At 40.0% G+C, this 20566-nt stretch overlaps 2 protein-coding genes across 19 annotated transcripts in view; both read right to left on the minus strand.

Annotated features, from left to right (window-relative positions):
* Positions 1-381: 381 nt before the first annotated feature.
* Positions 382-9442, minus strand: LOC119498535 (GRAM domain-containing protein 2B-like). Its single transcript, XM_037787476.1, has 13 exons — positions 9244-9442; positions 8381-8527; positions 8201-8258; positions 7405-7477; positions 7020-7123; positions 5981-6070; positions 4718-4789; positions 4558-4620; positions 4326-4425; positions 4102-4158; positions 3882-3981; positions 2645-2731; positions 382-935 (listed from the first exon to the last, which is right to left on the minus strand). The coding sequence occupies exons 1-13, from the start codon at positions 9345-9347 to the stop codon at positions 920-922; spliced, it is 1071 nt and encodes a 356-aa protein (XP_037643404.1). The 5' UTR covers positions 9348-9442; the 3' UTR covers positions 382-919.
* A 5710-nt stretch (positions 9443-15152) lies between these two features.
* The window catches only part of LOC119498852 (receptor-type tyrosine-protein phosphatase S-like), a 75499-nt gene continuing 70085 nt past the window's right edge, over positions 15153-20566 (minus strand). For 10 of the 18 annotated variants that reach the window (XM_037787927.1, XM_037787924.1, XM_037787926.1 and 7 more), the window contains 5 exons: positions 20197-20329; positions 19970-20095; positions 19053-19207; positions 18795-18930; positions 15153-17841 (listed from right to left, as the gene is read on the minus strand). In XM_037787927.1, coding sequence (XP_037643855.1) covers positions 17773-17841; positions 18795-18930; positions 19053-19207; positions 19970-20095; positions 20197-20329 — 619 coding nt within the window. In that variant the 3' untranslated portion in view covers positions 15153-17772. The remainder of the gene's footprint in view (positions 17842-18794; positions 18931-19052; positions 19208-19969; positions 20096-20196; positions 20330-20566) is intronic. The other 8 variants (XM_037787936.1, XM_037787935.1, XM_037787940.1 and 5 more) reach the window with 1 other exon arrangement.

Genomic DNA, 20566 nt, shown 5'->3' on the forward strand with positions numbered 1-20566 from the left:
GTTTTAAAATCATGTGTATGAACACTGGACTGCACATATATTTATTAATAGGATTGATTTGTCAAATGGCAGCAACAAAAGTTTTATAACATTTGTATTTTGAAGAAATTTCAGTGTCTGAATTTTGCAAGTGAACTCCGTCCTTGGTGCTTGATGTTACAGTGGAGTTTAATGGGAGTGACTGCCCTCTGCAGGCTGATTAGCGTCATTAACAGTCTTACTCTTAAAACATGTCACTAGATTCCAGCAGTGTACAATGTGAATCATCATTTCATAACAGATCATTTCAAACCAGGCAACAATTAAGTGTTTATTTCACTGTGTGTGTGTGTGTGTGTGTGTGTGTGTGTGTGTGTGTGTGTGTGTGTGTGTGTGTGTGTGTGTGTGTGTGTGTGTGTGTGTTCTCACAGTTGCAGGTTGTGTTGATCCGAGAAAGCGATGGCCAAGACTCCAGCAACCTCATCTAGCTGAGCTCAGCTGTTCACCTGCCAGGAAATAAACATGGCTTCAGCAGGCTGCCTCCATATGGCTCAGTGCAGGAGACCCTCTCTTCAGTATTTGATCCGTCAGCAGAGAACAGAAATATTGTCCTGTTGCTTCTCGGCCAACGCAGTCAGTCATCCGTGTAGTTCGCCGCGTGTGGCCTGGTTCAGACATCCCAAAAGCATCTTATTGCTGACCTGCATCCTCTGTAGACATGCGGCTAACACAGGAGATCAATCTCTACTGTGAGCAAACTTCTTTGTGCAAAACATTGTAAATTTAACTGAAAGATATATGTGTATGAAATGGGCCGAGTCTTACTGCTGAGTTTCTTTTGGGAGCCTGTCTAGACAGGGATCAATCTACATCAGGATCCTAATAGAGTGGTGCACTGCATGAGTTCCTAGAGGGATTTGTCACAGTCCCCTGCCTCCGGCTACGTTTGTTGGTACCTGCAAAAGAAGAGGAAGCAGCATGAGGAGAGGACAGTGGTGGAGGAAGCACTAATCCTTTTAATCAAATAAAAGTAGCACCATAATGTAAACATACATCAAAATGTTCCTACATAAAAGAACAAAAGCATTATTAGCAAATTAGATTTAGAGTATCAAAAGGAAAAGTACTCAATATGCAGAATGGCTCTAAGTATAGTTGTATTTAAATGTAAAGGGAATTCTAGTATAGCTGTAGCTTGAATTTTAACTACATGTGTTTATCACATATTAGGGCTTTCAAAGTTAATGCGATAACGTGTTAAACGCAAATTCAACGCCACTACTTTCTTTGACACATTAACGATCTTTCGGACGTTGTAGTGGGCTCAGTTTTAAAGCTAGAGTGAAGATACTAACATCATATGAAAGTAGAAAACCTAAGGAATCCATTGGTACAATGTCACAATTGCTTGTCGCGGAAGAGGTTAAATAACGCTCCAAACTTGCTCCAGACTTGGAAAAATGGTCATGGCCATTTTCAAAAGGGTCTCTTGACCTCTGACCTCAAGATATGTGAATGAAAATGGTTTCTATGGGTACCCACGAGTCTCCCCTTTACAGACATGCCCACTTTATGATAATCACATGCAGTTTGGGGCAAGTCATAGCAATAAAGCGAGCATATTTGCCCACTCCCATGTTGATAAGAGTAATAAATACTTGACAAATGTCCCTTTAAGGTACATTTTGAACAGATAAATGTGTGATTAATATCGTTTAACTGTAGAAAATCATGCGATTAATCACGATTAAATATTTTAATCGATTGACAGCCCTACATGATATGTATGTGAAATCTGAAGTAGTAACTGCAGCCCTAAAAAGGAGAGTTAGACTAGATATTTAGGTATCTGGAGTGCCCATCAACCCACAATCTGTGAGATAAGACAACCCAGTCAGTTTTTTGTGGGCTGCCTAGATCAGAAAACATGTGATACAACACGCCAGTCAGATTTGGCTCCTATGTCACATGCAGGCTCATTAGAATATATCACCCACAGCTTGAGAACTACCTTTGCAAAGGTGCACCATATTTTTCTCGCAAGCCAATCAGAGCAGACTGTGCTTTTTCTGTAACGTGGCTTTAAGAGAAAGGTGCTAAAACGGAGGGCGAATACAGATATATTCAGACAGACAATAAAAGTGTGTTTTCTGAACATTAAATCATGTAAATATGTTCTAGTAGAAACACAAAATACAAGTATGAACCTTGAAACAAGCATGATATGTCCCCTTTAAAAATATAGTGGAGTAAATAGTACAATATTTCCCTCTGAAATACGGTGCAAGTAAAGTAGCAGGAAATGGAAAATACTCAAGTAAAATACACTTAGAAAAAACTAAAAACCTTGAGTAGATGAACTTTGCACCACTGAGAAAGGAGCACATTTAAGTAGAGTTAGTATTCCACACTGTTGTGCAAAGCTTCATCTCGTTATGCATATCTTTAAACGCATACTTCCTAGAGGGTGTGACTCTGATGTAATCACTTTTCTTTTGTCCACGTTGCGGTCGTGAACCTGCAGAACGACTCCGTTCGTGTCTAATCTGATGTAAAAGTGATTCAGAAGTCCCCAAAACCGGTTTGAGCAATCTGACTTTTTTCCCACCAGACCAGGTCTTTCTCTTGACTTCCTGTTTCTTTATGGCCGTGTGTGTCTACTCACTCTCTCTGTTGTAAGGTCAACAGCTGCTCCTCCAGTGCTATGATCCTCAGGCCGATGTACCCAGAGGCCAACAGCAGCAGCACCATTCTACAAACACACACACGTATACAATGACGTGAACGCCTTGGATTTTAACTTTGTGCAGAATGAATCAGACGATCTGAGATGGGTACATACCGGAAAAAGTCCTAACAATAAGATATCAGTAAAATGTATCTGTTTGGAGCCAGACTGAACACTGTGTGATAACATTTCTATGACCACATCACGAGGATTAGATCATTTCCAGCCCGTCCAGAAAGTCAACATACCAAAATGTGCCTCTGTTCATACTCGTAAGATGTGCATAGTATGTGGGATCAGCAAAGAAGTCTACACAAAGCAGGAAATTAGTTGTTGTTGTAGTCTTTGAAAGTCCCAGCTCAAAGGGAATAAAAGTCCCTCATTCCTACGTGCTCATCTTCCAACCTTTTTACATGAACAGGTTTTTACACAACAGTTAATGGTCAAATGTACTTCTGTTTACCAAGCAGAGAGGCAGATGCACAGTGGTGGAAGAAGTACACAGATTCTTTACTTCAACATAAAAAATACTTCAAGACAGGTAAAAGTCCTGCATTCAAATAGTAAAAGTACAGAATTATCAGCTAAATATACCAAGTATTAAAAGTGACACTACTCATTATGCAGAACAATTGCGCCATGATAATGTTATATTATAATAAAGTCAAAATTATACTTAAGGTGCTAAATGTGAGAATTTCTATTGCCTCCGCACGGCTCTCAACATAGCTAAGCCGGTCGCTCGTAGCTAACGGAAAATAACGGCAACAGTGCAGACAGAGCTGACAGTGTTAACCTGAGGGGGAACCGGAGGCTGGGTGCTAGGCTTCTGCAGCGGCGCTGTTGGTCAGGACGGCGTTATCAGCTGTTACCGCTGTATGAGCGCAGTGCAGAGCGGCAACCACAAGCTAGCCAGTGGGGCACGCTCACAGGGACTCGCATGTACTAAAAGCATGCGCGGCCGGCCCGGCTATGTCAACAACAAAGTACAGAGAGACAACACACACAGAGGGAGAGAGCCTTCATTCTCTGCTCAGGTAGACATTACTCCTCTATATCTTTACATAGCAAATAGTTGTTTGCTGCTATATTAATGCTTTGGATAACGAATAGAGCACCTTTAAGTAAAGTAGATGAGTAAATGTACAGAGCTGTGTGAAATAATAATACTCACAGCATCACGTAGACGTAGAAGAGAAGGCTGAGATTCCTAATTTCTCTGAGGAAGAAGTGCGGTGCGACTCTCTCAGTGATCCTCCAAATCCACGATACAGCTGGTTGAGAGTAAAAAATCAACTTGTTATTTTTTACTGACACTTTCCTCTATGCCTTATGGGTAAATTCGAGTAGATAATATAATATGTGCATGTCTACTTGTGAGCTCTTACACACACCTCTGTCGTCTTCGTCTATTAAGCTGTTTTGACGGGTGGAATTGCGTCTTGTAGGAGCTGGAAAGGCACAAATAAACATTGTTGCATTCAGTAAAGAACATTTTCAATATTATTATAAACAGAAAGTCATTATTGAAAAAAAAGATGAACCTTATCCTGTTGGTACAAGAGCCAAGAAACACAATATTAATGATTGCACTCTGTCTCACCCATCTGTTTCCCACCTTCACTGGACATCAGAGGAAAGCCGTTGTCATGAGAAACGCTGTTCTGTCGGCTCAGATCACGATCTACGCTGTCCTCCAAACTGGAATAACTGGAGGCCTGCAGGCACGAACAGAGACACTGAAGGTTAAAGTCTCCGTCATCATGCATCACGCACTCGAATTCGCTCAACTATAACCTTGAATCCTTCAAATTCCTGGTTTGGGTGAGTTAGATGAGCAGCAAACGTACCACATCATGCTCAGCTTCGTTCTCTGCAGAGGAGACATGAGGGCTGCCGTTGACGCTCTTGTCCTGTTTCAGACAAAAACACAGGTTTAAACTGAAAATGGCCTTTTGTTTTTGAAGAGTTAATGCCTTTATGTGCACGCTAGATTAGTGGAGCGCCTACCTGTGTATGTGAACAGACAGTTTGGAGGAGTTTATAACACATCTCACGGTTCCTCAGAGACACAAACGTGTACTAAAAAGAGAAGAATCAGGAGAGGGGGTTAATACTCATGGAGCAAAACAGACTATACTTAATTAAAGGAAGTTAATCTGAAGTCTTGGCTCGACAAGCTGCCAGTTTCACTGCAAGAAATTAGAGTCACCATTTCCCTTTTTAATTCAGTTTCCAGCTTTTCTTTTATTGATTGGTAGTTAGCAGTAAAACGACTGGACACATTTGAGTGACGCTGAATGAAATCATTATTACTAATTAGTTTATAAACTTGATTAATACAGACCCTACTGCTACTACATTTAAGGTTTAATTTAATAGGGACATAGCAAGGGCTGTCCCGAATACCATTTTTTGGGCTTCGAAGCTTTGGTGAAAAATATTCGAAAGTATTCGAAGCTTCGGGACAGCACTACTGTACACACACGCACTTCTACACATAAACAGCGATATGCGTCTTAGAATAACTAATAATAATTAATTCTGAATATGAATAATGTTGAGGAATTTTTCCTTATTTCACTATTTTGGGATTCATACACTATTAAAAATGAATTTAAAAAAAAGCAAAAGAAGAAGCATCGGAACACTGATTTGGAGGCCGGTTACCATGGCAACAGTCGAAGCTTCGAAGCATTCGGGTCAGCCCTAGATGTAGCATTGACCAATGCCACAAACCACAGTATTTATAGTCTTAGCTAGTTTGCTTGTCCCTAAATGAGCCGTTGTACAAATACACAAAACAACACAGAACATGAATTAATGATCTATTTTGAGTTCTGTGGTTAAGAAGTTCAACAACAGAGAAAGGACGTTTCACAAATACAATTCCCCACAGATGTGTGATGTGTTACCGAGCACCTTTGGAGTCTGATTATTTGGGCATTCAAATTTAATAATAGCAAATTCAGTTTCCATTGCCTTCCTATCCAAAATTTTAACTGCACAATTATACTGTACATCTGTAATTCAAAGATGACGTCAAGTCAATGAGTACATTTATATGGCTCACAATCACAAGAAAACAGAAAGTGAAGCAAAATAATGGAACATAGATAACAAAGATCAGAACATGAAATAAAAAGTAAACCTTAAAGTAGTAAGTTAATTTAAATAAATGTCTGTTAAGTCACTATCAATCGCCAAATGAGGTATCACAGTGGTGATGGCCCACTGATGAAATGTATTGTATTTTAAAATGTGTATTCTGACCTTTTCTCCATCAGCAGTTTGAACAGACAACATGGATAAAGCTGAGTTGTGTTTCTTCAACCCCGTGACGTTGGACGCAGGAATCACCACCTGCGATATGAGGACAAAATACTTTTGATTCTTTTTCACAGCCTTAAAGAGGATATTACAGTCCTATTTCACTTGTTCTCAATGTGACCTGAGAAATGGATAACCAAGGTAAAGAACCAGCTTGTAATGTTATTCTCTATCCAGGATCCTTAAATAACGTCTCTCTGTGAAGTCCTTGATATTAGGGTGAAAAGCCCAAATGCTGCAGATGGAAGTGAATTCAGTTTAGAGAGGTGAAGTCCCATGGGACCTTATGTCAGAATAAATAGGAATGGTAGTTAACGCCGTTTGCATTGCGCCATGAATCAGATGTTTGTCAATTTAAAAGATACTTTTGCGAGTCAAGAAAGTCGCAGTTTGTTGTAAAACTGTTGAAGTATCAGACTGTGAAAATATGTAATTAGAAAGACTACACACCCAAAAGTTGCATAAGTGACGTCTCTCTCTCTCTGAAACTACGATGTCTCTGTGTTTCGTACTGGGATGTACTCACATGAGCACCGGGTCTGGCACGTTATCTCTCTAGCTAGTGTTGGTGACGTTGTTATTGTGCGAGACGAGAGATGTAGTTCACTGAACGGTTTCATACAAAACTAAATGATACTACGACCAACTGCAACTTTCTTGACTTGCAAAATGATGTTTTAAATTGACAAACATCATATGTGTGATTCATGACGCAATTCAAACGGGATCAAAAAAATATTTGTCTCTTGCCGTTGACTACAGTTCATATTTTTTTTCCGAAATAAGATCCCATGGTGATCTACCGGACTCCTCCTTTAACAACTTCTGAGACATGTACGCTTAAAAGTCTGCTCTGCCAAAGTGAACTGTTAATACAAAATGAAACAGGTTTAACTGGTCACCACTGTTGTGACATTTCAGTGTTATATATTATTTCACCAGTGTGAATTAGGCTTCACCTTAATGTGTCTGAGTGTGTTACCTTGGTGTCTTTGAGCAGCACTGATGAATGGAAACACACATAGTTCTCAGAAACAAAGAGTTTTCCATGATACAGCACCTCCTTCTGCAAGGCACAGGTGTATGCTAAAATAAAAACACACAAACACACATAACATGCACCATTTGAATTCGTGAGGCAGGTGTTTCTCTAATAAAAAAAAAATAAACCCAGTAAGTGTCACCCCTAGGTGACAGAGACATGCATGTGCGTAAGTGTTTCAGCTCCTCATTCACTGTGCACCACTTGGCAAACAAAGTATTGGGCAGCACTTAATCAAACAGCAGGGACAAAGTGAAAAAAGGTCACAACGTGATGTCATTTCCATAATCAATATGAAGGAATGAGTAACAGACTCTCAACTCACTGTGTGTCAGCCTCTCCTCCTCAGGAATGTCTTGGAACAGTTTGTGGAAGGTTTTGTTGTGCTTCAGGAAGCTCTGTAGGGAGAAAAACAGTGTTAAAACTGTGCGTTGAGTGATATATCTGGGATTGTTTTTAAAAATAAGAAGCAGATTTGGTGTTTGTTATGTGAAATAATTGACTTTAAACCTGAAGAAAGTGATTGTTTGGCCACTTGGGGGCAGTGGAAAAAAAAAGTTGTGAACACAACATTGACGTATCACCCACAAACAATTGCTAATTTACACTTCTAGCAACATTATCATTCATTTGGAGTCATGTTTATGCCCACCTAATTAATATTTCCAATATTCACTCTTAGCTCTGTTGTTGGTCTCCACCAACTCCTGAGGGAAATATCTGACTCTTTAGCTGCTAAATGCTCTGCTAGATAGCTGCTGACTGTGTCTGTCTGCTGTTTAGGGCTGAGCAGGAACAGTGTACAGTGTTATAAGAGCTTTTTCTCTGAAAACAGCTGCCAGTTGCAGCCAAAAACTACGCTAAGAGAGAGGTGAGAGTGAACCAAACCAGTGAAGTTGTGGGCCGGACAGCTAAACAAAGAGCAAACTCACTATAAAGCAGATTCAGGTTCATTACAATGAGAGACATTCACACAGTCATTGTTTTCACATCGTCATTTGATGCATTGTTTTTAGAAAATATATAGATTATAGCCACTTTAATTCTCCCTGTGCAGCAAAGATAAAAACATGCGCGTTGCAGTGAACAGGAAGCAGCACGATGATGTGAAGCAAACTTACACAACTGGTGATGAGCCCATCTAGTCGATCACTGTTCTCCTCTGCTATGGTGTTCCCCCTGAGGACACAAACAGGATAAAGGCAACACAGTAACACAAATAAGGTAACATATAGGTACTTTGTCTAGGTACAAGTTTAAAATGTTTATAATCCCAGTGTAGTGTTAAAGGTTGAGTGTACCTGACGGACATGTTGCCGTTGAGGCTGTGATTTAGCTTCTGGATCTCCAGTCGGGCATCGTCCAGACTCTGGCATTGTTTGGATTTCTTATTGTTAAACCAGCTGGAGCCTCTTCTTACGCCAATGACTCCGACTCCGTCCAGACAGCTGTCACGAGAGAGCAGGAGATAAACACCAGACTGATGATCCACACACACTCAGGTGGGATATACAGTATATTGAACAACATAAAGTAAGTAAACAATACAAAAAGAGAAATGGATTTCTCCCCGGTGGGAACATCAGCAAATGTGTTGGATTGACAGAGTTCACAGAGGGGATGAAAATGGTAAATATTTCATAATATCCACTTTCATTGTTTAAGTCTGATTTTCCACAGAGATTAATGCAGTTCATTTACAGACAAAAATAATTTCTAACAGTGTCAACAACACTGTTGACTGTACTCTTATACATAAATAAAAGAAGTGAATATACTGTTGTTGTCTCCAATCTAATATCTCAGTTTGAGTAGTTCCTCTATGTGAAAACCAAAGTTAAACTAGCTCCAAACTCCTTTTTAAATACCAGCTGTATTGACTTTTTCCTCTCTGCTTGGGCTAATTGTCAACTTGTTAGACCTGTGGTTAGTCTGCAGTCTCTGGGCAATACAATAGATCTCTGGAGAGTGGTTTCACTTTTGTAAACCAGCTGCTACAAACACTGGAAACATAAGAATATTGAGCTTGAGGATGACGTATGTACACACTATTGATTAACTCTAAAAGATAATATATCAAATAATATAAGATCATTTCAACAAAATATCATGAAGAATGTTAAAGGGACAGAGAAAAAAAACAGAAACAGTCAAATATACTCACACAGAGCTGTCCAGTGAGAATCTCCTGCATTTCACATTCATGGAGGAAAGCAAATACTTCCAACTCACACACATGCAAACACTCACACTCTCGCTTTCATACATAAAGTAACAGACTTGACTTAATGTCTTTAGCTCTCTCTCAAGTTCACAAACTCATTATGAGTGTGATTCTTTATTTCCTGTAAGTTAGTGAGGCAGTGAGAGGCAGGTGATTACAGCCTACTTTAAGGATTGGCTTGTTATTATTAAGTTAACCAATCAGCTGTGAGGGGGCGGGATTTTCACTCACACTAAACCAACCAGTGAAGGCAGGTGGACAGCCCACAGCTTCTGCTACTCATGGCAACAGTAGCTATGGGTGGTGCTACTGTGCCTACTCTGACCTTTTGGCTCACAGATGCACACAGGTATGCAGAGACAGCCGTCATCACAGTCACACCATGTCTCCTGCCATGTCACCTGTTCAGCCTGCAGAGATAGACATCAGAGGACAACTACAGCACAGACACATGACATAACATGACAAAAAAAGATGCTTTACAAGTGTTTATTTTTAGTGTAACCTATGTAAATGTAAAGCTCCATAAATCCACAAACATTCAACATTTTGTATTAGACACTAAGAATATATACAAAACATAAAAAAGGAAATGCACACTCATGTACATGCACAGTACTGTGCTGTAAAAGATCATCACGCTACTTACCAAACAGAGATAAAATAAGGCAGCAAATATTTGAGCAAATCCAGGTGGGCTTGGCTGCAGGACACGAGCTCAGACATCCAATTATCTCTCGATCAGGTCTCAGCCACCTTGACCTCCACATTGTTCTGCGGATGAAACAGATTGATGTGAAGTGGAGAGAATCCCATTTTCGTTTGTACTGTAGTTGTAGCCTACTCTGATATAAGAGAGCAATTTTCCGTGAAATGGTTTGACAAAAATATCTTGGTGTTCAGATGATCAAAAACGGGAATGGTTGTATTATTTGTAGTTCTAACTTTGTCTCAAAAACCTGAAAAAGAAGGCAAGATGTGTTGCTTTTGGCTTGACATTTCGGCTTGTCAAAGCAGGAGTAGCACAGGTGTAAACTAGCTCATTAACGATGGCTCTGTTCCACCTAGCAAGCCATGTCAGTGAGTGAGCATGCACAATATCAGAGTTCTGGAACCGGCTCATCTGTTATTAATGTTATTACTTCCACCTGTGCTTTTCCTGCTTTGGCAAGTCAAAATGTCTGCTGTGAAAAGAGTCTGTTACAATTTGATTATATTGTATAGTAAATGTTTGTCAGTGATTTATGAATTTTGTTGTAGACAAAGATTTAACTGTAAAAGTCGTTTAACTATTTCGGGACTTTTTATTGTTGCAATTCAACACTAAGGTTCTGGCTTTTAATTGATTTATAGTGTCTTAGTACAGTAGTTGAATGCATGACAATAATAAAATCTAGGGCTGTCAAAGTTAAGGTGATAATGCGTTAATGCAAACTTGCTATTTTTAGGTTGTATTCGGCTCAGTTTTAAAGCTAGAGTGACGATGCAGCTACCATATGAAACTAGAAAACCTAAGGAATCCATTCGTAAAACTGTCATGGCCATTTTCAAAAAGGGGTCTCTTGACCTCTGACCTCAAGATGTGTGAATGCAAATGGGTTCTATGGGTACCCACGAGTCTCCCCTTTACAGAAATGTCCACTTTATGATAATCACATGCAGTTTGGGGCAAGTCATAGTCAACACACTGACAGCTGTTGTTGCCTGTTGGGCTTGAGTTTGCCATGTTATGATTTGAGCATATTTTTTTATGCTAAATGCAGTACCTGTGAGGGTTTCTGAACAGAATTTCTCATTGTTTTGTGTTGTTAATTGATTTCCAATAATATATATACATACATTTGCATAAAGCAAGCATATTTGCCCACTCATGTTGATGAGAGTATTAAATACTTGACAAATCTCCTTTTAAGACACATTTTGAACAGATAAAAAATGTGCGATTAATCGTGATTTACTATGAACATCCTGTGATTGACTATTTCAATCAATTGACAGCCCTAATAAAAAAACTTTTTTTCTAATTCATATTTTAACTCTTGTTCTAATATTACTTACTGCTCACTATAGTCTTTTATCACAGCTTTATGAGCATGCCATCCTGAAGCACAGCAAGACAGTGCCATGTGATAGTAGGAAAATTGTAAATAATACAATCAAGAATGGCTCACTGGGACAGAGCCATCGTTAATGTTATTAGTGACACATGTGCTCTTCCTAATATGTCTGCTGTGAAAAAGGCCTAATGGAAATCTATATTTGACAGTTTTAATACCAAATCTCATGTTGGTCTCTGAGTTTAATAAAATTAAAACAGAATTGTACCTAATTGAATTTTATATTATATATACCACATGTGATTGTATGATTGCATGACGTCATTACAGATGTTGGCTCTCTTCCATCGCCCTCCTCTTATGCCTCTGTATTCAGCTCAATGCGCTGTGCTGACCTTTGTTCATCTATACGTCAATGAAATTAAGGATTCAGTAACCACTAAGCAGTCAGTGTTGCAAATTGGTGACGAGCTGAGCATTTTGAATGTTGGTAATTTCCACATAATGATAGTTTTAGTTCAAACATTATGCCAGACATACAGACTACTAGTAACAACAGTATGGGTTATCGCAAGTATGATTTTGAAAATGATACATATGTGAAGAAATGTGTTGTTTTTTCAGGTTCTACTGGTAACGTAATAATGTGAAACCATTCAGAAAAGTTGTCCTTAGAAGACATTTTTATAATAATTTATAATAATAATATATAGATATAATAACCCTGAAGAGAGTTAGTGTCCGTTCTCCAGTGTTGATTTTATATTGAATTGTTTGGCTTAATTTAACTTCACACATTATCCATTTGTCACACAATCCACACTGATGCCAGGGTTTCAGATAAACACCATTGTGCTCATTAGGTGTTTGCTTGGAACAATAGCAGTGCAGGGTCACATTGACCTTCGTGACTTTGTGTGTGGTATGAATTGTCACCATGTGAGACGCTGAGAGAGAACTAAACACCTACACCTGCATAAAAACGCTTTGTAACCTTATGTAGGTGTAAAGTTACCGGGCCTGTCTCAACAAGAAGGAAATACTGCAGATTACAATCATGAAAGCATTCAGATACACCATATATGATTTCTCTTGTGATGGACAGAAAAATACATCCCATAATTATTCTTCCTTTTGTTTTTCCTCTCTCATTACTTGGAAACATTGAATGCAAAATGAGCGGTTGGCTTTCTGAGAGATTTGGAGGAAGTAGCAGGTAAAAAGGGTTGGCCAATCACACTCAGCATCTCTTCATATCAACAGAACGATCATAGTCAGAAACAATGAGACTGATGTCGCTGTATGTGAACATTACACCTGCAAAACACTCATTTATCTTGCATGTGGTATTGAAATGTGAAATGAGATGTGTCCAGTCTGAGTTTCATTATTAGTGAATTACAGCTGATTACATCTCCTCATGCCTGGGTGTGAGCAGGTGAACACACACCATCAACAATGCAAGGAGCAACATTCCTCTTCATCTCCTAATGATAAGCGTTACGCAATAGTCTTCCCTGAAGAAAGGGTAGAGAAATGTTAAATATTTTTGGAAATACCTTCCATCGTTCACTGAATAAAAGAAAGTACCTTAAGTCTTTCCTTTCCTGGTTCATGCAGTCTGTGTGAGGACAGAGTGTTCAAACAGATTGCAAAATTTGACAAAAATCTTATGCTGGTCGAAGCTCAAACACCTAAAACTAATGTGGAACATACAGTAAAGGAATAGGTGGATATTTTGGGAAATATGCACATTTTCTCTCTACCTAAAAGTTAGATGAGGAGGCTGATTACCACGGTCATGTCTGTATGCTAAATATGAAGCTAGCTGGCGCCAGCAGCCGGTTCATTTAGCCGAGCACAACGACTGGAAACATGCGGGAAAGAGCTAGCTAGCTAACTTTGTCCTAAAGCAGGGGTCAGCAACCTGCAGCTCTGGAGCCTCATGCGGCTCTAAAGCCCCTCTCCAGGCTCCCTGTGGATTTATACTAAAATTAACTGTTTTTTTGTTTACATTTTCAATTTTATTTATCATTGTTGTAGGTCTATGGTACGACGGAGTATTAGGGGCCACATTGAAGAAAAAAAATAAATCTGAGATTTTGAGAATAAAGTCATAATATTACGAGAAAAAAGTCGTAATATGAAAATAAACTCAGAAGTTTAAAAGAAAAAAGTCGTAATATTGTGAGAATAAAGTCATAATATTAAAAAATAGTCATTTTACGTGTTATTTTCTTTTTTTCTTGTAAACTTCTGACTTTTTTCTCGTAATATTCCAACTTTTTTCCCCCTAAAGTTATGACTTTATTCTCGTAATATTACGACTTTTTTTCTCGTAATATTCTGACTTTATTCTGGAAAGCTCAGATTTTTTCCCTCAATGTGGCCCTAATACTCTGTTGTACATTTGCTCTTTGGCCCTCACTGCATTAGACTTATATACTACATACTTAGACTATAAACTGTGTTACCTTCATCACAATGCTCAAATGTTTTGCAGCTCCAGACAGATTTTTTTGCCTAAAATGGCTTTTTTGATATTAAAGGTTGCTGACCCCTGGACTAAGCTAAACTAAACGCCTGCTAGCTGTAGCTGTTAGCTTCACCTACAAAATCCGAAGTGTAAAACTGACACGTTTTTCACGGAAGATATTTTGTCTTGCCACAGCAGAAAAGGCACAGGTGTAAATAATGAACTGAAGAGCCATCGTTAGTGTTATTAGTAACACCTGTGCTACTGTGATGAGTCTAAATGTCCACTATGAGAAAGGCCTATCTCTTTCCTCTGCTCACCCACACAGGTGTTTTATATTAATCTGGTTGATTAGTCCTCTGAACAGGTTGTAAAGTGGAACCTGAGCTTTGATGGGAATTTATGTCACCAACCTTCATCTACCAATAGAACATTTCATTGCCATGCTGTTGCTAGGGCAACAGCTTTGGTCCAAGTTGACTTCCTGTCAGCTACTGCATTAACAAACAACAGGAAATACATAGTTTATGTTGCCGAGTTTGAAAAGGTCTATAATAATTATAAAGGTGTAATTTGTTCCACTCTAACAGGTTCAGCAAAGCTAACAGGAACGTTAATAGTCTATACTATACGCACCCACATAGTCCTGAGCAGAGATCTAATCAACCACATTAACTGTAAACACCTGCGTAGGTGCACAGAGGCTTTTACTGTTTATTTATTTAAGTCATTTTTTTGGTCAGTTTCAAATTTCAAGAATGAAGTTTCATGCTCAAGATAACAAAATGTTATTTCCCCTAAAGATATTTCCTAAATGTGTATAGTTGCAAACTGTGTTTTAATGCTCATGTCATATCAAAGTTTAATATCATAAATTTCCGACTTGGAAATAGCGTTCGTGTCAACATCCGATCCAAGTTGTAATTATGACTGGAAAACTTGGATTTTTCTGAAAGGTCAAACATATCAGATTTGGCATTCATTAATTCGGTGGTGCCTGGAAACCAAACGGTCGCCTCACATCAGCCAATTACTGTCATTCAATATAATATGTTTACATTGAAAGTAACGTAAAGCGTTTTAATCCTCACAGCCCTTAATGTCTTTCCCATATGACATGAATATGGTGTTATCCTGCCTCTGTAATGCTACAGCTGGATTTACAGCAGAACTGAATGCACCTTCATTTTGTAGCTCCAAACCAGCTGAAATATTTGTTCTCATGACAAGAGTGCATTTCAGTTTAGATTTACATTGGCCCCATCTAGTGGACGAGGAATGAATAACAACAAAAAACCCCACAGGAATCAAGCAGCTCATTGTGCTGTATATCCAATCATCCTGCTTTTAATACAAAGTCAAGATACAATATCTACATCCATGGTTTGAAAGGAAAGAACAGGTACATAAGTGAGGGGGATTGGCGTCATCAGAGCTGGCCCTCAACACATTTCATATTATGTTTCATGTGTGTGCCTTTTTATATTTCTCTTGACACAATAATCATTAGAAATCGAAGGAATAACATATTTCATATATGTCACACACTGTCAAGACTTCTGGACCACACATAGATTTCATATCGGAATAATTTCAGATATAAACAATAACGTTTGAGGGTGTGTGTAGCTGGGCCACTCTTTACCCATTCTCTGTCAAAAATACACTTGCTACCATGTGCTTTCCAGCAAACTAAATACCAACAGCTTGTCTGAGGTTTTCACCAACAAGTCTGCTCTATATATCTAACTTCTCCGATGCCCTTGAACCTATCACGGTGGGGTGAACCATACCTCTGTTGCTGTGGTGGCACCAATGCTGTTGCTATGGAGGTCGAGTGGCGGAGGGCATCAGAAGGGCATCACTGTAAACTTAAACTAGGTCTGCCTCTAATGTACATCTCTAGCTAACTAGTCGGACATCAGTAATCAGTATCAAATAGCACCCTACACAGAGGGCATACTTTATAATAATAAAGCAAATAAAAAAGCACCAAAACTGACCATTAAAAATAAAAAAACAAACAGTGACAATATCATACTTTAACATTGGCTCGCCAAAGAAACAAGTAAACAACATCTTATTGGTTATAGTTGCTAGATATCCCAAATAAATAGATTAAAAACAAACATAAAAAGTAACAAAATAGAATAATAAATATCTTAAAAAAAATCATACGAAATAAATATGACAAAGTGAACGATAACAATAAGGCTTTTTTTTTTTGCAACAATAAGAACGACATCACATCCAATCCCACGTTATATCTTGTGCTCAGACGTATGTAACTGTACTGTATAGGACTCCAATGATAGACTGTATGTACAAAATCGGTGAAATCGCCCCAAAATGTCTGATACACTGGAACATCGCTGTGCTCTTCAATCACCACGTGGGACCAATTATGATTATATGTCAAATCAAGAAAAGATATATATTGATATCACGGACTTGTGCAGTCGTAAGACGGAGAGGAAAACATAATTTGGTTACGTCGGGATGTTCTGTACAGTGTGAGTTAGCAACAGAGAGAATTTGAATGGTTTTCTATGGAGGTGGGACGGTTGGGTGAGGGGACAGGACTGTTAAAAGTGATGCTTTTTTTGGATTTCTCTCATTATCTTCCACTGCCTTAAATAGTAAAAACACCAGACTGATTTAACTGCAAAGTCGTGCAATTCAAGTAGGTAAGCTTCAGAGGAGGAAGATGATTAGGACTTTCATCCTCGGTTTTAAGATACTGTATGACAATAAGCACATAACGCATGAACATTAAGCAGCATGTTTAAACACAAGACATGAGTCAGCATAAGGCAAAAAGACGTACAGTAAAAAAAACACACACAAAAAATCATGTCTGGAAAGAAATGGGATGTTTTAACGGGATTGAAGCTTTCATAAGTGTCTCTTTCAATAAGCCACTGCTGAGCTGACACAATGAGGGGCTGACTTCAAGAGGAGATGAGCCGGAGGATGAACACAAGCAAATAGCAAGCAAGCTTTGTTTAAACGAAGAATGCGCTGGACTACAAATCTCGGCCCAGTTGAGGATATGACGGGCTCTAATCACTGTTTCTGAGGCCGGCTGTTGCACAGCGAGGACACGATTGGGGAGCGTGAACTGATCAGGCCGGGGCGTGTTACGAGCGGTCTGACTTTATGTTATGCTGGACAAAAAGAGGGGGGCCGTCTCTCCTCGGAGGCCACAGTTCACGCTGCAAGGTTTCTCTTGGCACTGTGCGTCGTGTAAATGAGCATCCACATGCTTCTCCACCAGTCCTCAGGGTGTTGAGTCCCTACTGTAGGCTTCTGCTGAGGCATCGCCTCGTCATCTGCATTAAACTATAATCAGAGCTACCTGTGGCAGCAGTAGACACCTTTGAAATAGACTCACGGACACATAGAAATGTTCACCTTTTGCACTTTGCAACCCCCTTAGTACACCAAACCAATAGATACAAAGTTGAGGATAAAAAGCCCATTTAGGGTGCAGCAAATATCCAGGCTCTTTGTGTTTTGTTTTTTTCCTTTTTGTTTTTTTTATACACATATAGTATCATAATTCCTGTTCAGAAGCCGTTTGTATTTCACTGGTTCATATTGGAGATAGCTGACCACAACACACATGTATTATACGTCCTTCACACTGGAACACTGAGGTAAGTATATGGATTACACATGGATAGTCTCCCACACCCACCAGCTCCTCAGGGAGAGACCCCTGATGAGCGTGGGTGCTGTTGGACACAGATTTCTTTGTTGCTGTTTTTCGTTGTTGCTTTTTGTCCTTGTTGGTGTAGAATTCATTTTTGAGTCTCGCTCCCGGAAAAAAGGTTAAATGTTCACGTTGCTTCGGGCCGTCTTTCTCTTGTTTCACTCGTCGGGTTTGTTTGTGGACCTCGAAGCAGAAAGATGGATGGATGGTTGTCTCTTCACTTACGTTGCATAGTGGTCAAAGCTACCCAGGTACTCCAGAGCGGCCTGGTAGCAGAACTGGTACTCATCCTGAGGACACACACAGAGTGAAAAATCAAAGCTATGAACAGGAACAGACACAGACTCACAACAACACCTATCCAGTCTCATTATTAACTAGAATCCTAACAATGGTGTTGCAACAGAGGCTTTACTAAAATCCTGACTTGTGTGTCATGTCGGTCTTAATCTCTCAGTCTGGTGATTTCGAATTTTTCAGATAAATTGAAGGATTAAGTGTTCCTTTATGTGTTGAGAAAATTAGCATATAACAAAAACAAACAGCATATTACAAAAAATAACCAATAGCCGAGTGGTACGGGCGCAAATGCCCTGAGCAGCGAGTCCCCGGTTTGATTCCCGGCTGGCCGGACCATTTGCTGCATGTTTTTCCCCGCATTTCCTGTTTCTTTCCGCTATCACTATCAAATAAAGGCCTAAGTTGCCCCCAAAAAACAATTGCATTATGTGAAAAACACATTGGGCCTCATGCAGGAAGTGATATGAGAACAGAGCACTCTGCACAGATAAGAAAAAACATCTTGTTTTCATAGTCCACAAATTGTTTTTCCTATGCTAAGACCCCAAAATGCTTGGTGCATCTGGAGTCGACAGAGAAAATATAAGAGAAATTTAAGAGAATGTTTTGGAGAAAAATGGTTTTCACAAGACAGTGAAAAAGGGTAAATTTGTATTTGCAGACTTCAATCACACAATCTTTTTAGCACATATAGTATTTACACACAGTTGGAAAAAAAGCCATATACAGATGGCCAATTTATAAAGCTATATGTTTTGGAATTTCGTTTAGGTGGTACCAAATATAAACAGTACAAATATTACTAGATTGTACAAATATGACTAGAATGATAAAAATGCTTGCTTTGGACAGCACCAATAGTGAGCTGTATCAGTGCTATAATTGCTTGCGTCTCTGCCCTGCTTAATGAATCAGTGAGTCCCACATGCTGTTCAGTGTTTACCTCAGTCTGCACCATGGCGGGTCTCTGTGTGCGCAGCATTTTGACAGTCTGGAAGATGTCCACCGCCCCTTCGTAACGCATCCTCTCCAGGACAATACTCAGAGTGATGAAGACACCTGTCCGCCCCACGCCAGCACTACGGCCACAAAGGAAAACAGAGTTCCAGAGCTCAGACAACAACGTGCTACATTCTCACCAACGTGCTGCAGTTATTATGCATTAAATGTACTTTTAATCATGAACCCCGCTGCTGCTTACCTGCAGTGAACGCTGATTGGTCCATCCTGGCCAAACTGCTCCTTGGTTTTGTGCACTTGGCCGATGAAATCGATGAAGCCCTCCCCAGATTTGGGCACGCCTTGCTCTGGCCAATCAGTGAACTGGAACTGACGCACGGTCCGTGATTGGCCGTCCTGAAGGAGTGAGGAAATGAGGATGATTTTACTGAAAACCTGCGGGCTGAGTTGATCCGGGAGTGTATCTGATGTCTTTTCAACGCACATCAAGATGTTTATCCTTGAACGGTGTAGTTATTGTTTATGTGAGGTGATTATTTCAAAAAGACTATTTAAGGAGCTTCCTCGTGCTGTATTGACTGAGCAGAGAGACTCTGCCAGGCAATATCCTTTTTTTCCCTTCTAATGATTACTGTTATCTGACCCCGGATCAGTGGCTGTGGTTAACTTCAAGCCGTAACGTCAGTACGTCTGCTATTGTCAGCCGCTCAGTAGGCAATTACATCTTTTCTCTTCTGCTCAGCCTTTCTGACTCCCCTTTAATGGAGATCAATAGAGCATCTGTCGATGTGGCGTCAGTGCAGGACAGGCTTAACTGGAGTTATCCATGACTGGCTGATATGTGCACGAGAGGAAGTGCACACACACACTCACACACACACACATGCTGTCAAGGTGATCTGGAGACAGCATGGTTGAACGAGTAATCTGGGCGCTGCTTGCAGACAGAGCTAACCTGTTGTGTTACAGACATTCACATACAGAACACACACTAACCAACACACACTACGGGTCGATAGGACATGCTTCGCACTGCTGCCTTCGAACAGCACTGACGGATTGGGAACAGAGCAGAAAAGTCAAGGAGTGTAATGTTACACTGCTGTTTGAATACAACATACAACAGGAGGACAAGTCTTTAAAGCACACAGAACTCACCCTGGCATCCGTAACTTTGAACTCTCGGAGGATGTACTGAGGCATGTTGTACTCAGCCATGGGGTCCACCACGAAGTACTGGTACCTGGCTGAGCGCTCGGCGGGCCAGTACTGGTGACACTTCTCCTGAGAGAGCAGCACATAAAAAAAAAAAATGACACTGTGTACAGGGCTGAATTTGCTGTTATTGGCAGCACTTTGTGTATGTGCATATATACTTAATTTACCCCTACCCGTCCCATCTCTCTCAGTTTAGTGAGCATGACCACTATAGTGGAGTTGTGTTCCCACAGCATCCTCCAGAAATCCTCCGTGGTCTCAGCCAGCGGACCCTGGGTGGCAATGTAGCCTCTCTGCTGCCTACACACACACACAAACGCACACGCATTAAGAAGCCATCTTCATTCTCCCGGTTTCTCCTTCTGTCAAGCATCAGACTGAAAACTGGGTCAGGCAAGAAGAGGAACAGTCTAAACATGTGTGTCCAACCTACTCTGAACGGCCTGAATCATCAGAAGACGACCGAAGTGAGCGCCGTGCAGTGAGACAAATAGCGGGGACATGTATACAGTAACGACAGATGTGACAGGACGTGAC

This window comes from Sebastes umbrosus, chromosome 12 (assembly GCF_015220745.1).
Source record: "Sebastes umbrosus isolate fSebUmb1 chromosome 12, fSebUmb1.pri, whole genome shotgun sequence".
NCBI classification, from domain to species: Eukaryota; Metazoa; Chordata; class Actinopteri; order Perciformes; family Sebastidae; genus Sebastes; species Sebastes umbrosus.

Coding starts and splice junctions, on each gene's coding strand:
- LOC119498535 (XM_037787476.1), bottom strand. CDS start 9,347: ATGTATGAAAGCGAGAGTGTGAGTGTTTGCATGTGTGTGAGTTGGAAG. Junction 6,071..7,019: donor TGCTGCTCAAAGACACCAAG/GTAACACACTCA, acceptor CTCATATCGCAG/GTGGTGATTCCTGCGTCCAA. Junction 2,732..3,881: donor TTCTACGTCTACGTGATGCT/GTGAGTATTATT, acceptor GTGTGTTTGTAG/AATGGTGCTGCTGCTGTTGG.